At 38.0% G+C, this 22,272-nt stretch overlaps 1 protein-coding gene across 5 annotated transcripts in view; it reads left to right on the top strand.

The window, feature by feature from the left end:
• Positions 1–22,272, top strand: part of Garre1 (granule associated Rac and RHOG effector 1) — an 89,253-nt gene that overhangs the window by 15,484 nt on the left and 51,497 nt on the right. For 4 of the 5 annotated variants that reach the window (XM_046448152.2, XM_046448154.2, XM_046448155.2 and 1 more), the window contains exon 2: positions 16,381–17,668. In XM_046448152.2, coding sequence (XP_046304108.1) covers positions 17,174–17,668 — 495 coding nt within the window. In that variant the 5' untranslated portion in view covers positions 16,381–17,173. The remainder of the gene's footprint in view (positions 1–16,380; positions 17,669–22,272) is intronic. The other variant, XM_058580434.1, reaches the window with a different exon arrangement.

Here is a 22,272-nt window from a genome sequence, read left to right as displayed (position 1 = left end):
ATGGCAGGGAAACACTGAGGAAACTGTCGGTTGTGACACAGTGTGTTACAGAACGGCAAAGTTAATGCCAGCACAGGGCTAAAAACAGGATGCTATGGTAGCACACAGATGGGTCCCTAGCACAGAGTGGCTTCCAAGAGGAAGTGACATGTAAGTTAGACATCCAGGAGGCATGAGAGTAAGCCAAGAGAGCTTTCCAGATGAAGGGAATGGACTATGTAGACCAGTGGGGAGGGGGAAGATGGTATGTGTCAGAAGCAGGTGGTGTTGGGAAAAACAAGGACGGTGTGAGAAAGTTGGGAAGGACAGTGGAGAGCCATTACAGGTTTTTGTTTTGCACTGGGGATTGAACCCCGGGGTGCTTAACCAATGGTCCACCTCCCCATCCTTTTTTTTTTTTTTTTTTTTTAAGATCCAGCTTTTAAAATTTTTTTTGTTTTGAGACAGTTGCAAAGTTGTTTAGGGCCCTGCTAAGTCACTGGGGCTGGCCTTAAACTCACGATCTTCATGCCTTAGCCTCCCAAGTTGCTGGAACTACAGGCATACACAACCATGCCCAGTCATCATTCCAGGTATAATGTAGGAGAGTGGCGTGATCAGATTGGATCTGTAACAATCACACAGCAACCAGAGGAGCGCAGGCATTTGGAAGACCACTTAGGAATCACCTTGGTGTTCAGATAAGAGATGAATATGATCTGAGCTTTGATAGTGGCAGTGATGATAGAAAGAGAAGGACTGGAACACTAGTAAGGCAGGAAGGGGAAGAAGAAATGATTAATTGGATGTGAAGGAGAGTGAGGAGTGGAGGCTTACTCCCAGGTTTCTGCCTTGTTCAAGGAGGTGTATGGTGATGCCATTCATAGAGACAAAAGGAACATTGGGTGAGTTGGTTTTGGACATTTGATTTGGGAACCTGTCAGTTGAGCAGTTGAGTATTTGGTGTTTGGAGATTAGGAGAAAAATATGGGCTAGAGATGGATTGGGGAATCTTCCCAGGGAGAATGTTCTGATCTTAGAGGATACAGCAGAGCTCTGAGGACCCATTGCACTAAGGAGGAATGGCTCAAATGGAAGTAAGGAGGTGAGCTAGAACTAGCATCTTTTCATTTTTGCTCTGACAAAGGTGCTTCACTTTCAAATGAGATAATGGGTAAAGGGAGCCAAAAGAGTAAGAGTTCTAAGGAGGAAGGGAACAAAAGACTGAATCTTTCAGGCATTTTCTCTTGCCTGGATGGATATTTTAAATTCATGAATGATGAGAATAAAATTCTTCAAAGCATTTTTCTGGAGTGCATGTCTAAATATGGTTTTAGTCAGTCTCAACTTAAAACATGGAAATGGTTGGGCTTTGAACTTCATGGACAATAACTTCACTAATCTGTCTAAAGAATTTCCTGTAGTGTCTCCACATTATCAAGAGTAGATATTTTGGGTTTACATTATTGTGCGTTGGACAGGAGTGGAACATTTTCTGTGGATTTCATTTTCTCTAAAGAGGGAATTGCTTGTAGAGTGGTTCATCTTTATATTTTTGTAAGTTTTTATTTTTGGTATATAGTTCAGTGGTTTTTAGTTTGTTTGCAACTGTGCCACAACTAAATGAAATTAACGTTAAAACATTTTCATCACTCCAAAAAAGAAACCCTCTGCCTATTAGCAGTCACTTCTTATTTCTCCCTCCCAGCCCACAGCTTTAGGTAGCCATTAATTTTCTGTTTCACTGAATTTGCCTAATCTGGATATTTTATATTAATGGATGCATTGGCTCTTCATTCCTCTTCAAGAATGAGTAGAATTCCACTCTATGGTTATATCACATTTTGTTTATTCATTTGTCAGTTGATAAGACAGTTGATTTTTTTTTCAGTTTTAGGGTATTATGAACAATGCTCTGAATATTCATGTACAGGTTTCGTGTAGACATGTTTTTCATTTCTCTGGGTATATGCATAGGAGTATAATCCCTTGGTTGTGTGGTAATTCCGTGTTTAGACATTTGAGGAACTGCTAGTTTGTTTTCCATTTTGCAATCCAGTGAGCAGTGCATGAAGATTAAAGTTTATCTGCATCCTTGTCAATACTTGTTATTGTCTGCACTTGTTATTATAGCCATCCTAGTGGCTGTGAAGTGGTATCTTGTAGTTTATTTTATTTTTGAGTATTGGGGATTTAACCTAGAGGAGCTTTATCCCTGAGCTATGTTCCTAGCCCTTAAATTTTTTTTTTTTTTTTTTTTTTTTAAATTTTGAGACAGGGTTATTGAGGCTGGCCTTGGACTTGAGATCCTTCTGCCTCAGCCTCCTGAGTTTCTGGGATTACAGGCATGCACCACCATGCCTAGTGTATCTTGTGGTTTGATTTGCATTTTCTTATAGGTAATGTGTTTTTGTGTGCTTTTTGTTACATCTTCTTTGGAGGGTTCATCTATATTTGATCATCAACTTTGGTGAGATAAATTGAATTGCAAATCTTGGGACTGCCAAGGAATAGAAGTATATTTTTGACTATAGAAATGAAAGGGAAAGTGTGTGTGTGTGTGTGTGTGTGTGTGTGTATGTGTATGTGTATAGTGAAAGATTCCATAAACAGATTTGTGAATAATAAAGTATAGGCAGGGAAATAGCTAGCATTTTCCATTTACATCAAGCCACGGCTTGAGAGGAGATTGTTTCATGATACTGTGACCTGTGAACCTTGCAAGTAGAAACCATGATTTCTGTTTTGCCTCATGTTCCTTTTTTTCTTGTGTGTGTATGGTGCTAGGATAGAACCCAGGACCTCACACGTGCTCTTCCACTAAACTACATCCTTTGCCCCATGTCACTTATCTTAAGGCCACAGATAATTGTCACCTTCCAGGTAGAGAGATGACTTGCATAGGAGCCATTTTCTTAGATTTTCAGGACAGTGCCACTAGAAAACAATCAGTGACTCACTGATATCAGATTTCCAAAGAATCTTCCAGCACACTCATTGACTTTGGGGACCCAGCAGTCAACAGGGCAGTGCTGTCCTTAGGAACTTATATGCCAGCAGGTAAGTTATACACAAGCAAATGAAGTGATAAGATGATTGCTAGTTCATTAAGACAAGACAGCATTGTAGGCATGAGGTGAACCTAGTTTAGACAGGTTGACTAGAGATGGTTTCTCTGGCCCAGCACATTGGTGCACACTTGTAATTCCAGTGAGTTGGGAGGCTGAGGCAGGAGGATTGGATATTTGAGGCCAGCTTCAGCAACTTAGTGGGGCCCTAAGCAACTTAGTGAGACCCTGTCTCACAATGAAAAATTTAAAGGGCTGGTGATGTGGCTTAGTGGTTAAGTGCCCCTCGATTCAATCCCTAATACCCCCCCCCCAAAGGAGAAAAATGGCTTCTCTGAGGAGTGATAATTTTTCAAGAACTAAAAGACAATAAGGAAGAGCATCATGAGTAGGAGAGTAAGAGGGTGGTAAGAGCTTCCCAGATAGGGGCATCAGCAAGGTATGGAAGAGTTTGGTGTGCTAGAAAAACTAGAATCTGTGCAATGTGGCTGGACAGTTAAGAGCAAGGGATCAGAAGGCACAAAATGAAGCTGAAGAGTAAGGCAGGGCTGTGCTGGTCTTGGTGAGAAGTTTGATTTAATTCTTAAGTGCCAGGGAACCCCAGTGAGTGTAAATTACATGCAAAAAGGAGATTAAAAGGCCTTGAGAGATATCTCAGTGGTGGAACACTTGCCTGGCCTGCCCAGGGCCCTGGGTTCAGTTCATGTTAACATACATACCGATAGGCACAGACACACTGCAAGGTTAGGAGAAAGGAACAAAAATGAAACTGGAGGACAAAGCTGGTAAAACTGCTCTGAGAAGACTATTAAAACTATAATTCACCTAGGCTATAAGATCCTTGGTTTTTAAAACTGATTATTTATGTGCAAGGTTAAAAAGACCTATGGAAAATACTTAATTTGTAGTTTATCTTTCATATTTCCTATAAATTGCTGGCTAGAGAGGGAGTCTTGATTAGATTTTACCTAAATATTTTAGTGTTTCATGAATGGTACCAAGTACTTTGTATTTCATCATCATAATAATATGCCATAACAGCATTACATAATATAATGTAATTATATGTCTAGTTCTCTATTTTTAATAATACTGGAATTAATCAGAGGGTTCAAGTGTCATCAAGTCTAATTCCTTCATCATAAACTTCCTCACCAAATTTTCATCTAATGATTTTAACCATGATTGATAATCACTGTTTCATTAGGGTTGCAAAATGGTGTTTTTATTAGCATTTCATCTGTATTTAATAGCTAGTTTCTTTCTTTCTTTTTTTTTTTTTTTTGTGGTGCTGGGAATCAAACCCAGGGCCTTGTGCATGCAAGGCAACCACTCTACCAACTGAGCTATATCCCCAGCCCTTTTTCTTTTATAAAAAACTTCCCCCAGGGTAATATTGTACAAAACAGTATAAACAGGAAAGGGAGGATAATTGCCTGATACCCCACCCCCAGTCAATTTCAGAATAATCACTTAGTGCCTTAACTCCTCCAAAAGTGAATTTTTCTTAATATCTTATGATCTCATGATTTTTTTTTTTTTTTTTTGGTGGTGGAGTATACATAACATAAAAGTTGTCATTTCAATCATTTTTAAGTATACAGTTCAGTGTCATTAAGTACATTCATAGTGTTGTTACAACCATTACCACCACCTAAATCCAGAACTTCTTCAAGCATCCCAAACTGAAATTCCTTACCACATCAGACAATAACTTATTTATCACTCTTTCCCCAGCCCCTGGGAACCTCTATTCTACTTTTTTTTTTTTTACATTCTACTTTTTGCATTTATGAATTTGACTATTTTGGGTACCTCATATATTAGAATCATATACATTGGTCCTTATGTATCTGATTTATTTCACTTAGCATAATGTCTCCAAGGTTCATGCAAGTTGGAGCATGAGTCAGAATTCCCTTTCCTTCTTTTTGAGGTACTGGGTGCAGGACCTTGTACATGTTAGACTGGTGCCCTACCACTGAACTACATTCTCAGTCCTTATTTATTTATTTTGGGGGGTACTAGGGATTGAACTCAGGGGTACTCGACCACTGAACCACATCCCCAGCACTGTTTTGTATTTTATTTAGAGATAGGGTCTCAACTGAGTTACTTAGTGCCTTGTAATCCCAGAGCCACTGGGATTACAGGCATGCGCCACTGTGCCCGTGGAGTATTTTTTTGTTTTGAGACAGGTTCTTGCTAAATTGCTGAGGGTTTCTCTAAATTGCTGAAGCTGACCTTGAATTTTGAATCCTGCTCCTCAGCCTCCCAAATCACTAGAATTATAGGTGTGTGTCACCCTACGAGGCTTCCCCCTATTTTTTAATGCTGAATAATATTCCATTGTATGGATATACCACATTTTTTTGTCTGTTCATCTGTTGATGGACTTTTTTTTTTTTTTTTTTTAATTTTTAATATTTATTTTTCAGTTTTTGGTGGACACAACATCTTTGTTTGTATGTGGTGCTGAGGATCGAACCTGGGCCGCATGCATGCCAGGCGAGCACGCTACCGCTTGAGCCACATCCCCAGCCCTGTTGATGGACTTTTGAGTGGTTTCCACCTTTTAGCTGTTATGAATAAGCTGCCATGAACATGGCTGTACAAATATCTGTTCAGGTCCCTGCTTTCTGTTCTTTTCTGTACATACTCAGAAGTACAATTGCTAGATCTTACAATAATTCTGTTTAAATTTTTTTATATTAATGAATACTTGTTTTTTATTGTTTGGAGTGGAAATTGCTGCTGACTTTGCAAAATTATTGTGATGTTGAAAAGATGTGACTTAACCTACTAAACCATAATTTTCTGCTATGTGTTTGAGAATTTTAGGTAGGATTAAAATTTATAAATACATTACTGAAATCTTAACAAGTCTTGGCTACACTGACTTCTGCGGTCTTTCACAATGTGTATTTATTTCCATGCAGCATGAATAGTGTATTCATAAATCGTGAATGTTTTTTCCAGTGAAAATTCCTTTAAGAAAATATAAAAAAATAAATGTCCTTAAATGGATGGAACATATTTAGTCCTTCAGGCAGATAAATAAGGGGGAAAGCTTTTGAAAAACAATCGGAAAACATTGGGAAGAATTTTGTTTAAAATAAAAAATAAAAGGAATATAGCCAGCTGCTTGTGTGTGCTTTTATTTCAGAAATATTTAATCATATACATTAGAGCAAATGATATGATAAACCTTATGTACCTATCACACAACTTCTGACAGTATTTTGTGAAGCAATGTTATGTTCACTGCCATAACAATGACTCTGTAGATAGGTGTGACCACCTTCTCTGCACATTATTTCTTGGCAAGATCCCATTTGAGAATGATAGAACTTGAATAGGATTTTAGTTTCATGATATTTCCTTGAATTTAACCTTATCTAAAGGATTAACTCAAGAGATATGAGATATGTTAAGAATAAGTAAAAACCAAGCCAAGCACGGTTGCACTCACTGCGACTCAGGAGTCTGAGGCAGGATTATAAATTTGAGACCAGCCTGTATAATCTGGAAAGACCCTGTCTCAAAATAAAAAAGAGTCCAGTGCAGTGGTGCACACTTGTAATCCTAGTGGCTCGGGAGGCTGAAGCAGTAGGATTGTGAGTTCACAGCCAGCCTCAGCAATGGCAAGGCGCTAAGCAACTCAGTAAGACCCTGTCTCTAAATAAAATACAAAGTAGGGCTGGGGATGTGGCCCAGTGGCCAAGTGCACTGAGTTCAATCCCTGGTACCAAAAAAAAAAAAAAGAAAGAAGAAAAAGGGCTGCAGATGTAGCTCAGTGGTAAAGTGTTCCTGGGTTCAATTCCCAGTACTTAAAAAAAAAAATGATTAAAAAAAATAGTTTTCAAACCACGTGTAGTGACACTTACCTATAATCCCAGCTACTTGGAAGGCTGAAGCAGGAAGGATCACAAGTACAAGTTCATGACCAACCTCAGCAATTTAGTGAGTCTTTATCTCAAAATTTTAAAATGTAAATAAGAAGGCCAGGGATGTGGCTGAGCAGTAAAGAGCCCCCAGTACCAAAACAACAACAACAAAAATCGCAAATGAACCACTTTTCATCTTTTTTAAGGAGCTTGTTTTTTCTTCTACCTAGAGAAGAACTCTAGGCTTGATCGTGGCGCTTATGGGATCTTGTTAGAAGCAGTTATGATACACACAGAATTTCTCATTGAATTGTCCAACTAGCTTCTTGGTTTTCAGAAGTATTTATTATTTTGGTGGGAGAAGTGCCTTTCTGTTTTGTTTTTGTTTTCATTTTTCGTGTTTTAGGAATGGAACCAAGGGCTTTGCACTGCAATGCAAGCCATCTACCATTGAGCTATACTCATTAACTGTGGAAATGCTTTTCTGATTTTTTTTTGTTTTTTTGTTTAGGTATTGGCAACTGAACTCAGGGATGCTTGAGCACTGAGCCACATCCCCAGCCCTTTTATTTTTATTCTGAGACAGGTTCTTGCTAAGTTGCTGAGGCTGGTCTCCAACTTGTGATCCTCCTGCCTCAGCCTCTCAAGTCACTGGGATTACAGACATGCACCACCATACCCAGCTGCTTTTCTGAATTCTTGAGTGAACAGAAATATTGTTGAGAATACCTGAGTTTCACTAAGTGTTATTTTAGACAGGTGGTGTCTTTTGGAGTGCTCATACTTGTGGCTTTCAGCACATTTTCAGCTGACCACTTTGGTTCTCAAATTATTGTGTGCATCATAATCACCTGAGGAACTTGTTAAAAATAAGTGTTCTCAGCTCCATCACAAAGATTGATGTATTAGATCTTAGTTGTGCCCTAGGAATCAACATTTTAATTGTCATTCTAGTAAGAGTGGTATCCTGATTCTAATATAAGTGGAGGAAATCCTTAAGCCATTGTTTTTCACTGGTGTGTTCTTTCTTTTCATTCTAGTTTCAGTAAGTTTAATGTTAATATGGTGTCTTGTGAAAAAAAAATTGCTGTTTCCATTTTGTGTGTGTGTGTGTGTGTGTGTGTTTCCTATAGTGCTAGAGACCGAACCCAGGACCTCGTGCATATGAGGCAAGTGCGCTACCACTGAGCTACACTCAGCTTCTGGCTTCCACTCTTTTTATTTTTTTAAACTTTTTATAGTTGTAGATTAACAAAATACCTTTTTTTTTTTTTTAAACAAATAAGGATTGAACCCAGTGCCTTCCACATGAGAGGCAAACACTCTACCACTGAGCTACAACCCCAGCCCCTGGCTTCCATTTTTTTTGTTTTGTTCTTTTTTTTTTTTTTTAATGTATATATGACTGTGGAATGCATTACAATTCTTATTACACATATAGAGCACAATTTTTTCATATCTCTGATTGTATATAAAGTATATTCATTCCCACCAATTCCTATTTTCATTTATTTTTTTTAAATATGTTTTAGTTGTAGATGGACATAATACCTTTATTTATTTATTTTTATGTGGTGCTGAGGATCGAACCCAGTGCCTCACCCATGCTAGGTGAGTGTTCTACTACTAAGCCACAACCCCAGCCCCAATTCATGTACTTTGGATAATAATGTCCATCACATTCCAACATCATTTCTAACTGCATACACCCTCCCTTTCCCTCCCACTCCTCCGCCCTATCTAGAGTTCATCTATTCCTTCCTACTCCACTATGAGTCAGCCTCCTTATATCAGAGAAAACATCCGGCGTTTGGTTTTTTGGGATTGGCTAACTTCACTTAGCCATATCTTCTCTAACTCCATCCATTTACCTGTAAATGCCATAGTTTTCTGGCTTCCGTTCTTAACAAAATTCTTGGTGGTGGTTATGACCACCTCTAGTATACTATTATGTAAGACCTATCATCATACAGGTTATCTTAGTTGCTGAGTGCTTTAACAAAGTCCCATAGACTGGGTGACTTAAAAACAACAGAACTTTGTTTCTGAGTTCTGGAATCTAAAAGTCCAAGATCAGGTGTCATCATTATGGGGTTCTGGCAAAGGCCCTCCTCTGGATTGCAGATTTCCAGCTTTTTACATCTTCATATGATAGGAAAAGAGAGACCTAGTTTTTTGGCTTTTATTTATTTTTTTTAATAATTACAGGCACACACCTGTAATCCCAGCAGCTTTGGAGGCTGAGGCAGGAACTTAGTGAAACTCTAAGCAACTTAGTGAGATTGTGTCTCAAAATAAAAAATAAAAGGCCAAGATGTGGCACAGTGTTTGAGTGCTGCTAGGTTCAATCCCTGGTACAAAAAAAAAAAAAAAATTACTAATACCATTTAAGAGGGCTATATCCTCACAACCTAATTACCTCTAACTACCTCAAATAGCATCATATTGGAAATTTGGTTCAACATACAAATTTTGTGAGGAAGTATTTGGTTAATAACACAGGTGTACCCTTGGCCTTGGGATACTTAATTCTGATGTTCATGGTCCAAGGACCACACCTTGAGAAGACAGGTGCATAGGAAATAGTGGGGGTCCAAAGGTCCCTTATATATTATTTCTCTGAGGTTTTACTAAATACTTTAGCCTGAACCTTAGGTCTTCCTTGCTTGGTAACCTGTTTGACCAACCCTAGAAGCAAAAAGTGAAGCTCAGTTTTCAAAACATCATCTGATGCTTCCCGGACTATATAGTCTTCCTCTGGAGGGAAGGAAAGCATGGAGATTTGAAGGGCAGTTTGTTTTTGTTGTTGTTTTCACCTGGGGCTCCAGTTCCAAAACTGAATGGAAACTTCGGTGTTTTGGATGAGTGTTAGACTGAAGTGATTTTTCATAAGTTTCTCAAAGGAACCCGCTCCCCCTTTCTCCATACATACACACAACTAAGAACCACATTCTGGAGCAGACTATGGGTGAGTTTGAGCTGGCCTCTGGAGAGTAGCTGTGGGGCCTCTGCATTAAAGAACAGCCTTCCCTGCGTGAAGTCCAGATTGCTTTTGCCATCTGGTCAGAACTGTACAACACATGGCTGGATGGACAGCTACAGCCAACTATAATGCTTTTACAGTATTCCATATGTTCTCTTACATTTCCCGATCTCTCTTACAGTTAATTTGGCATCATGTGACTAATTTTGACTAAAGCCTTGCTGTGAAGGGAAATGATATGTGTCACTTTCAGTGGATTACTGAGGGGGTATGAATTTTCACTTTTTTTCTGTGCTGGAGTGACTGTTAAAGACAGTAAAGTTCCAATGATGTCCCTACAAGTTGAAGAAGGGCTGCCAGACCCACATTGAATTTTTTGTGAGCAAGAAACAAAACTTTATTAGATTAGGCCTCATTTTAGGATTTTTTTCTTGTAGCATTGCCTAATCTTATCTGCCAGTCTGGGTAGTTTAGAACAGAACATTCATGTTTGGAGTTCTGAAAGTCAAGATACCAGTGTACGATCCTGAGATTATGTGGCCTAGTGCGAGACATTTAGTATCATGGGGTTTTTTTTTTTTTTTAATCTGTAAATTGCAGGGTTTAAATTAGATGAGTTGTTGTTTTGTTTTGTTTTGTTTGGCAGTCCTGGGAATTGAATCCAGTGGCAGTCCACCACTGAGTTACATCTCTGGCCCAGCCCTTTTAATTTTTTATTTTGAGACAGGCTCTTGCTAAATTGTACAGGCTGGCCTTGAATTTGTTATCCTCCTGCCTTATTCTCTTGAGTAGGTGGGGTTGCAGGTGTGTGCCACTGTGTCTAGCAAATTAGTTGATCTCCAAGGGGTTTTTTTTTTTTGTTTTGTTTTGGTAATTTACATTCCCAGATTCTGGATAGCAGCCTTTAGATTTCTATCTGGAGTACAAAAAGGAGACAGTCTGGTGCTAAAGGCATCCCTGGAAAATGTATTTTTTTTATTATACACCTTTTACTAGTGAATATGATACATAAAGAAAATGGCAAAGGATGATATGGTGATACTTTTTAAAAAGTAATAGTTTTATTGAGGTAAAATTCACGTGTCATAAAATTCATCTTTTTAGGGCTGGGATGTGGCTCAAGCGGTAGCGCGCTTGCCTGGCATGCGTGCGGCCCGGGTTCGATCCTCAGCACCACATACAAACAAAGATGTTGTGTCTGCCGAAAACTAAAAATAAATAAATAAATAAATATTTTTTTAAAAATTCATCTTTTTAAAGTATATAGTTCAATGTTTTTTTAGTATATTCAGAGTTGTACCAGCATCACTATTATCTAATTTTGGGACAAGAAATCCCATATCTATTAGCCAAGTACTCCCTATTTTACAAATTTACTTTTTTTAAAAATATTTTTTTTTAGTTGTAGATGAACACAATGCCTTTATTTGTTTATTTTTATGTGGTGCTGAGGATCGAACCCAGGGCCTCACACGTGTGAGGTAAGTGCTTTGCCATCGAGCCACAATCCCAGCTTTCTACAAATTTACTTTATATTTGTATGAATTGCCTATCCTGGATATTTTATATAATATATGCTTTCTTGTATGTAGTTTTTCTTTCACTTTTCCCAATGTTTTCAAGGTTCATACACATTGTAGCATTTGTCAGAACTTCATTCCTTTTTGTCCTGATTAATATTCCATTATATACCTTTTTTTATTCATTTATCAGTTGATATACATTTGAGTTGTTACTACTTTTTAGCTATTATAAATAATGCTGCTGTGAATGTTTAAATATAGGATTTTCTTTATGAACTTGTTTACTAGGGATTGAACCCAGGGGCTTGCACAGGCCAAGCAAGCACTCCACCACTGAAATATATTCCCAACCTATTTTATTTTTATGTTGAGATCGTGTCTCACTAAGTTGCCCAGGCTAGCTTCAAACTTGTGATTATCTTGCCTCAGCCACCCAGGTAACTGGGATTACAGATGTGTGCCACTGAGCCTAGCATGTGGATTTTTTTTTTCTTTTCTTTTGGATATATGCATAGGAATTGAATTTGTGGGTCGTGTATATTTAACCATTTGAGGAAACTGTTAAACTGATTAAAGTGCTCATCTAATCTTCTACTTACAGTGAATGAGGATTTCAATTTCTCTACATTTTCACTAACATTGGTTATTGTACATTTTTTGTATGTTTTTATTAGTGCATTATAGTTATATGTAATAGTTGGTTTCATTTTTTCAAGATCACACATGCATGGAATATAATTTGCTCCATTTTCAGTCCCCAATACCTCTTCCCTCTTCTTTTCCCCAACATACTCCTCCCCATACCACCTCCTTACTCTACTGACCTTCTCCCCATCTATTTGTTGTTTTTATAAATTATTACTTTATAGGTGTACATAAAGGTGGAATTCACCATGGTACATTTACACATGCCCACAGCAAAATTTGGTCAGCCTTATCCAACTCATTTCCTCCCCTTTCCCGTCCTCACCTTTCCCCCTCATTTTCTCTCCTCCTCTACTCTACTGGTCTCCCTTCCATTTTCATGGTTTGTCTACCTTTTTAATTGAATTTTCTTTCTTTTTGTGCTGCTGGGATTGAACCCAGGACCTTGTGCATGCTAGGCAAGCACTCTATCACTAAGCTATACCCTCAACACTTTTTATTTTTTAATTTGAGACAAGGTCTTGCTAAGTTGCCCTTGAATTTTTAATCTTCCTGCCTTAGTCTCCCATGTAACTGGAATTACAGCTGTGCACCACTGCATTCTTCTATAAACATTTAAAATTTTCTTTTGTGCACGTGCGCATGGGTGTGGTGCTGGAGATTGAACCCAGGACCTCATGCATGCCAGGCAAGTGCTCTAATACTGAGCTGCATCCCCAGCCATAGTTCTTATTTTGATGAAACCCAATTTTTAAATTTTTTGTTGCATATGCTTTAGGTGTTATTTTCAGAAACCATTGTCTAACCCAAGCTCACAAAAATTTTCACTTGTTTTCTTCTAAGAGTTTTATATTTTAATTATTATATTTAAATCTTTGATTTATTTTGAGTTAATTTTTGTATATGATGTGAGATAGGGGTTCACAACATTCATTCTTTTATTTTTGGTACTGATGGTGTAACCCAGTGGTGCTTAACCACTGAGCCACATCCACAGGCCTTTTTTAATTTTTTTTTTGAGAATATTTTAATATTTATTTTTTAGTTTTCGGCAGACACAACATCTTTGTTTGTATGTGGTACTGAGGATCGAACCTGGGCTGCATGCATGCCAGGCGAGCGTACTACCGCTTGAGCCACATCCCCAGCCCCTTTTTTTAATTTCTTATTTTGAGACAGGATCTTGCTAAATTGCTGAAACTCGCTTTGAGCTTGCGATCCTCTTGCTCCAACCTCATGAGCCACTGGGACTTACAGATGGGGCACCTCATCTGGTCACATTCATTTTTGGGTGTGTGGATATTTAGTTACCCTAGCACCACTTATTGAAAAGACTATTCCTTCTCCGTTGAATGGTTTTGATACCCTTATAAAAGGTTTTGGCTAACATGCATGAGTCATGCCCTAGGTTCAATCCCTACCACTGGAAACAAACTCCATGAAGTAATTAAGCCTAAGTATTTGAGTTTAGTTCTGGACATCCAGTTCTGTTCCAGTCACTTATGTGTCCTTCCTTATGTCAGTGCTCCACTGCTTTGATTATAATATTTTTATAGTAGATTTTAAAATCAGTATGATATGATCAGCACTCCCCCCCAAAAAAATATTTGTTTTGGTCATGCTGGATCTTTTGCATTTCCATATGAACTTTAGGGTCAGCTTGCCCATTTCCATTAAAACTTTACTTTAGATTTTGATAGAGACTGTGCTATTTAATTATAGATGAATTTTTGTGAAGTTGTCTTTTTTTTTTTTTTTCCTGGTACTGGGAGTTGATCCCAGGTGTGTTTTATCACTGAACTATACCCCAGTTCTTTTATTTTCTATTTTGGGACAAGGTCTTATTAAGTGGCTGAGGTTGGCCTCAAACTTGCAATTCTCATGCCTCAGCCTCTCAAGTAGTTGAGGTTACAGGCATACACCACTGCATCTGGCTGAAATAGTTTTAATCCTTATAATTCAAATAAACTTTGGAAGGATACAATTTAAAAAAAAAAAAAGTTTAATGTTTCTGATTGTTTTTAGAAGTTAGGTAAGCAACTTGGTCTTGCAGGTCCACCTGCCAAAGGAATGGGAATGGGCTTTCCTAGAGCCAGAGATAGCAGTGGAAGAGGATGCCCAGGAACTAGGAAATTTGGTGCATCGCTGAACAAAAAGTGCTTCTCTGGTCTACTCAAGACACTGTGGTGAACTCAAGGCAAAGGTTTTCCTTTACAGCCACAGAGTTTCCACAGGAACAGCCTTCTTTGTTTCTGTTGAGTGCTGCTTTTATACATTAGAATTGATTATGATTTTAGCACTTGGGCAAGGTTAGGTACCATTGCCTTATTGTCATGAATTTGAAAAAAGAACAACTGGGATCAGATTTCTTACAAGTAGCCATTTGTTACTTGTTTTTGGAGAAATTTATGAGCTTTTTGTTTGTTTGTTTTTGTCTTTCTGTTTGAGCTGAATTCTTGCTGTATTGTCCAGGCTAGCCTCAAACTTCTGGCCTCAAGTGATCCCAAGTTCTGGGACTATAGACATGTGCCACCATGCCTGGCTATCAATTTGTTTGTCTTTTTCTTCTTTAAGGGTCAAGAATTTCACAGAGCCATAGGTGAATTTACATGTATGTCTGTGTCCTCAGCACTCTTGTTTCTTGCTCTTATAAACTAACTTCCTGTGTTCCTTACATAGTTATAGAACTTCAAAGGAGTTGATGATTGGCCATGATAAGTGACAAAGTATTATTTATGTGTATTTTTATGTACAAAAATGAAAATGGAAAGAAAGAAACTGGTCATTAGTAAGTAGACCAGAGTTGGATGTGTAGCTTAGTGGTACAGCACTTGCTTAGCACATACAAGGTGATCCTGTGTTCAGTCCTCAACATTGAAAATAAAAAAGTATATCAAACTATACATTGATATTATATATGCTGAAGTTTAGTATATACTAAATATAACTTTTAATAAAATATATTTGAACTATTGCTGTGTTTGACAGAACAGGTAGTTCAAGCAAATGTTACCCCTGAAGTTAGCTAAGTGAGAATAGGCTATTTTTCTGTTGTAGGTATCAGAAACTATAACCAGTGATGTCCAGATTTGCTAACCAGAGCCAGAGATTCTGTAGAAATTACCCCAGGAAGTGAAAAACAGCATATTTTTCCAAGCTTCCTCTCTGAATACCCAGGGAGAAATTGGTATTTGGCTTGTGATTAGAAGAATCCTGTTTAAAAACCATCTGCCAGCCACTTTTCTCTCAAGATTTTGTCTTTCTGCACCCTGTACTTTAGCCCACCTGGGTATATCCTGAACAGACCTGGTGCTCTCCTGCTTCAGGGCCTTTGCTGAGATGATTCTTCACTTGGTGAGCGCCTATGTGTCCCTTTTGTACTACTCAAAATCTATCCTACAATCAAGGCCTACCTCAGAATAATTTTTTTTTTTTTCATAACAGCCTTCCTGATTTCTCTCATCTTTGTGCTCATCTTTCCTTTATCTGATCTCTTCAAAGTTTTGTGAGGAGATTAATATCTTTCACCAAAAGCTTAGTCAGACGTTATATCTCTAGGTTCCACATTTCCAGGTTTAATTCTAAATAGGAAATATTTTTTAACAAATTGTACCTGTGCTAAATGTGTTCAGATTTTTTATTCCTTAAACAATACAGTTTTTTACATAGCATTTACATTGTATTAGGTACTATAAGTAATCTAGAGGTGATTTAAAGTGTAGGGAAGGATGGTATATATGTTATATGCAAATACAGTGCCATTTTATTTAAGGAACTTGAGCATTCTTGGATTTTGGAGACCTTCAGGGAGTCCTGGAATCAGTCCTCCATGGATACCAAGGGACAAGTGAATTCATCCGATCTTCTTGCCGATTAGTGAACTCGCTAAGGGGGAAAACAAGCCAGGCCTTGTTCAAGGTGTCACCGGTTAGCCTCAGTTTTGGAGTGGTTGGTGTGGAATCAGATTTACCTTGTTGCATTATTTTTCTACTACAACTTGAGGAATTTTCTTTTTCTTTTTTTTTCCCTTTTAGTGAAGGCAGGGTCCTGCACATACTAGACAAATGCCCTGCCACTAAGCTACATCACCAGCCCTTGAGGAATTTTCTAACAGTAATCATTTCACAGTTCAACTTTTACTGTTGTCCTGCTTCTTTAAGTTTATAATATGATATTTTATTTCATTCATTTGTAGCCTGCCTGTGTAGATGATAACATTCCATAAATTAATGTTTCAGAATTGCTCATTGTCTTATGGCCTTCCTGACTTTATCTTCTTTTTTTCCCCTTTACAGGAAATGACTTAGAGGCCTTATGAATACATCTGTGCATTCTTGCTTCAGACTTTGTAAATGAGGGCCAACCCAGTCTGCAAGCACCTTTTATTGATGTTGTAAGGAAATCACTACCTCAGCAAACAAAAGGAAAGGAGGAGAACACTTATAATAACAAATGCCATTTTTAAAGAAAACTTGTTTTCAGAAAACATTGCAGGAAATTTGGAAATTTTTAGTTTTGAGGAGAAGCTTTACAGGTAAATGGATTTGACAGGCAGGCTCTGTCAAAATTCTGCAGAAGTTTGATCTTCCTTCTTAAGGACTTTGTGTGTAGTAACCATGTATTGCTTTTTAAATTGCTGTTGATCAGCTTGTGGGTTTTTGGGTTCTAACTTTTTGGTATACTGAAGATACATTATATTACATTTTTAAAAAGTTAAGTTATTTTTTTGCCATTGTAAATATAAGTATCAAAATATTCTTCCAAAGCAATTATAAGTAAACATTTTCCTCAGCAAGCATACCTTTTTATTAAGAGAGTGGAATGCAAAACAGTTCTTATACAGCATTTTGAACACACTTTTATTTTTTTGTCAGTGATCCTGTCTACACTGAAAATATTAATTATATAAACCAGTTGTCCTCACCTCTATGTTGGATCACATGATCATCTGCCTCATGGAAATGCCTTTTTTAAAACTTAGATTTGCAGAACTCCACTATTTTTATACCTAGCTGCAATTTTGGAAAAAAAAAAAAAGAATCAGAACCCTGATCTGCTCTCAGTCCTTGGGACAGTTCCCCAACCCGCATGTATTGCTGCAGTGCCCAGGACAGTAAAATGGACTACAAGCGGCGCTTCCTGCTTGGCGGGTCCAAGCAGAAGGTACAGCAGCACCAGCAGTACCCGATGCCTGAGCTGGGCCGAGCACTGAGCGCTCCCCTGGCATCCACAGCCACCTCTGCGCCCCTGGGCAGTCTGACTGCTGCAGGCACCTGCCACCATACCATGCCACACTCCACTCCCATCGCTGACATCCAGCAGGGTATCTCCAAATACCTGGATGCCCTCAATGTCTTCTGCCGTGCCAGTACTTTCCTCACAGATCTCTTCAGCACTGTGTTCCGAAACTCGCATTACTCAAAGGCGGCCATGCAGCTCAAAGATGTGCAGGAGCATGTCATGGAAGCAGCCAGTCGGCTGACCTCAGCCATAAAGCCTGAGATTGCCAAGATGCTGATGGAACTTAGTGCTGGGGCTGCAAACTTTACAGATCAGAAAGAATTCAGTCTCCAGGACGTTGAGGTAGAGTACCTTCTGTGTCATACTTAGGTAGGAAAATGTGTTCCAGAGGTGAGTGAGGATATTGTCTTAATTTTTCTTAGTTTACTGTAGTGATAGCCTTTGTTCTCTTTCTGTTGATACTGTCTCTTTGTGAAATGTTTGTGCTTTCCAAGTTCTAAACTGCTTTTATATCAAATTAAGTAGGTTAAAAGGTTATTTATTTATATGTGGTGCTGAGAATCGAACCCAGTGCCTCACACATGTTAGGCATGTGCTCTGCACTGAGCTACAACCCTAACCCTTTAATTGATATATTTTAAAAATTATTTTTGGGGCCCGGGGTTGTGGCTCAGTGGTAGAGCACTTGCCTAGCATGCGTGAGACACTGGGTTTGATCCCTGGCACTACATAAAAATAAACAAATAAAGTAAAGGTATTATATTCATCTACAACTAAAAAAATAATTTAAAAAATTAGTTTTGATTGTTCAGAGTGTTAATCTGAGATTGTTTTCTCCTTGTGCCCTTATATATTCTGGTTAGGCTCCTGGATATAAGATTGTAATTGGGAAAATGTCTCTTTCTCCTGAGGCTGAAGTCACCAGTTTTTTGAGCCAAATCTGATAACTGAGGTAGCTGAATAGCTAATACTGCTTTGAGTTTAAAAGGAAAAAACAGCTAAATTGTTGTTATTGTGTTTACAAATGACTTTGAAGGCATTTGCAAGAGGACTTTTGAATTATTTTTGAGATGCAACATTGTTAATGTAAATCAGGAATCATCACACTTTTTCTGTAAAGGTCAGATAGGGAATTTTAGGCTTCAGGGGTCTTCATATGTGGTCTCTCACATACATTTTTCCAACTCTTTAAAAATGTTAAAACCAGTTTTACCTTTCTTTTTTTTTTTTTTTTTTTTTTTTTTAAAGAGTGAGAGAGAGAGAGAGAGAGAATTTTTTAATATTTATTTTTTAGTTTTCGGCGGACACAACATCTTTGTTTGTATGTGGTGCTTAGGCTCAAACCCGGGCCGCACGCATGCCAGGAGAGCGCGCTACCACTTGAGCCACATCCCCAGCCCCCAGTTTTACCTTTCAATCCTGCCTATTTCATGGATTTGATTTGGCCTTTGGGTTGTCTATATTTCTTTAATGTGAATTACATGTTCGAAACTGCAAATGATTCAAAACTCAGGTAGATAAAATCAAAAAGAAATTAGTCAACTCAGTTCAGCCATTCCAAAAGAAAAGATTTGGGCTGGGGTTGTGGCTCAGTGGTAGAGCGCTCGCCTAGCATGCATGAAGCACTGGGTTCACTCCTTAGCACCACATAAAAATAAAGATATTGTGTCCCCCTAAAACTGTAATTAATTTCTGTATATGCACAAATGCATATCTGTTGGTATAAATGTATAAGAACCTCCTTGGATCATTCTGCTTTGAATCTATTTGGGTGTACTAATTTAATTAATTTTTTCTTTCTTTCTTTTAAATTTTTATTAGTTATTGATGGACCTTTATTTATTTGTTTATATATGGTGCTGAGGATTGAATCCAGTGCCTCACACATGCTAGGCAAGCGCTCTACCACTGAGCTACATCCCAGCCCAATTTCTGATTAATTCTATGATCCCAGTCTGTATTCAGGGAAATTATCATTTTAAAGTATTTATAGAGTAGTTTATTACAACTTAAAAGTATTTTAAAAATTAGACATGTAAAAAGTATGCCTATAATTTTCAAGAAATTCAAACAATGAAATTAAAACTTTCATTTTCCTCTCCCAAATATCTTATTCTTTCCCCTGAAGTGACCATTGTTACCTGATTGGTGTGTGCTGTTCCACATTAATTTAATTAATTACATGAGAAATTTAGAATTGTTTTTTAAGAGGTACAACATAATTTATGTAAATCAGGGACCATCACACATTTTCTGCATGTTCAGAAAGAATGTTTCAGGTTTCTGAGGCCATTTGTTGCTTCTGACATTCCGGTTTTTTCTGTGTCTTTAAAATGTGAAAATGATGGATATGCCTTTTTAATGGACTGGATTTGGCCCATGGGCTATATTTTACTTACCTGTTGGAATACATGTATAATAACCACAAATACACAACTTTGACATTTTTATTTGTTTTATGTAAAGAACTATGTTGTTCGGCTACCAGCATACCTGCTCACTTCTATTTTTTTTTTTTTTTACATTTATTTTATTTGTTTATTTTTAAGTGGTTCTGAGGAGTGAACTCAGGGCCTCACATGTGCTAGGTGAGTGCTCTACCGCTGAGCCACAACCCAGCCCACCTAGTCACTTCTTGACAAAGATACAGTAAGAGAGCATTAGGAAAAACTTTGCCCTTTCCTGGAAAGGTTGAACAGTATTAGACTTATTGTATTCACAGCTGTCATCCTATGACTGCAGTCTTGGCTTTATTTAGGATTCCAGGCAAGAGTAGTTTGAAAAATAAAGTCAAAAGCCCTTATTTTACCTGAAACATCATTGAGCTCTTCTTCCAGATCTCAGAGGAGACAGACCTAGACCTGCATGACTGTTTACTTTCCAACCCTGGATAGTAAGTGCTCTAATTTTCAGTTCCAGAAAATGAACCAATCATGAGGCATAGGGACTTAATAAGCCATTGACGCATGGCTGTACTTACTTATTCTCCTTTCCTATGACCAGCAGAGATCACTTGAGCTGAGAAGGGGATAAACTTCTTATTGTTGTAGTTTGGAATTTTGATTTGACTTTCAAAATTGAAATGCTGATTAGGATAGTTGGAATACTACTATGTTTTTTTTACATAATGGGCTAAACAGGCTTCCCAAGGCCATTCTGGAAATTGTGCTGTTGCTGGGTTTTAGAATGGCGTATTCTAAATTTTAAATGGCTGAATTTTGAATTCTGAATTCTGAAATGTGATTGCCAAGTATAGAACTGCAGACTTAATATTTTACTTTATCCCCAGAGCAGTATTTGTTGTTTCTGGAATTTATGTTCTGCTGCGGATTTAGCCATGGGCCAATAAAGGGGCTCAGAATGTTCACCAACTCGGAAGAAATGTCTCGGCATTTGGATTTTTTCCTATTCCTGTTTTGTTTATTTATTCATGTTTTTTAGTGTTTTTTTTTTTTTTTTTTTCATGCAAAGCTCTGAAAAAGTCTTTAACATTCATCCCTGGGGAAAGGAGTCTGTGCTCTAGTATTGCTGAACTTGACTGGCTAGACAAGTGTTCTTGCTAAAGTGTGGATGTGGTTTGTCCCCAGCAAAACTTATGCTAAAATTCAGTTTCTAGTGGTTTTTGTTGTTGTTATTGTTTGTTTTTGTGGTGCTGGGGATTGAATTCTGGGCCTTGAGCATGGGAGGCAAGCAATCTACAAACTGAGCTATATCTCCAGCCTCAGTTTGTAGTTCAACAGTATTGGGACCTTTTAATTTTTTAAAAATTTTTTAATTTTTTTAGTTGTAGATGGACACATACCTTTATTTTTATTTTATTTTTTATTTTTTTAGTTGTAAATGGACACAATACCTTTATTTTTTGTTTATTTTTTATGTAGTGCTGAGGATCGAACCCAGTGCCTCACACGTGTTTTAGGCAAGTGCTCTACCACTGAGCTACAATCCCAGCCCCCCTCCATACCTTTATTTTTATTTATTTTTATGTGGTGATGAGGATCAAACCCAGTGCCTCTCATGTGCCAGGTGAGTGCTCTACCACTGAGGTGATTATGGTTAGTAAGAGGGATTAATGCCTTTCTCATGTAAACTGTTGCTCTAATGGGACTGGATTAGGTACCTTCAGAGTGGGTTGTGGTAAAACAAGGGCATTCCTTGCTTGCTCTTCTGCTTTCCACCATTAGTTGAAGCAGTTCAAGGACTTCGGTGGTGCCATACTATTGTCTTTCTAGCCTATAGAATTGGGATCCAGAGTAAACTTCTTCCCTTTATAAAGTACCCAGACTCAGATATTCTGTTAACAATGGAAAATAGACTAAAACATCTCTACTCAGGAGCTCAGCCCAGGACTATGTGAGGAAAGTCCTGCATTCAGGAATATTCAAATATTTGACCATTTTTAACATAGGACAAGGTACGGGTTCCCCACCATCAGCCCTGAAGGCCAGTTAATTCTTCTAATGCTCCTCATGTGATTTTAATTGATGGCCAGGTTTGGGATATGCTTTTAATTGACAGACACTTGATGCCTATGTTCGAGAACTGGAGTTGCTGACTGTGTACTTTGACACTTTGTTCTGGGACACACGGTGTATGACCTATCTATTTTGTATTGATCAGTTGACTTTGCCCCTTACCTTGGATGCTTTCACCTCATACATAGTCTTGCTGTTAGAGATATGAGTTATGACTTTGGTATTTCACAAGTTAACTTGTGCTTGTGACATGGCATATATCAGCCCAGGAGTTGAATTATGGGGCACAGAGTCAGAAGATCTGGGTTTAGAAGATGTCTCTACTGGAGCAAATCTTATCATCTCTGAGTCTCGGTTCATATAAAATGGAATTACCACCTACCTTCCAGAGTTCTTCTCAAGATCAGAAGCAATTAGAGTGTGTGAAGTACTGTGCCCTAGTTTGTCATCACTACCATCATTATTATTGTT

Source organism: Marmota monax, unplaced genomic scaffold, assembly GCF_021218885.2.
Source record: "Marmota monax isolate L192 unplaced genomic scaffold, Marmota_monax_Labrador192_F-V1.1 WCK01_AAM20220418_F8-fsc00101, whole genome shotgun sequence".
Taxonomy (NCBI): domain Eukaryota; kingdom Metazoa; phylum Chordata; class Mammalia; order Rodentia; family Sciuridae; genus Marmota; species Marmota monax.
Note: the sequence above shows the minus strand (reverse complement) of the source record. Positions and strands in the feature narration are given on the sequence as shown.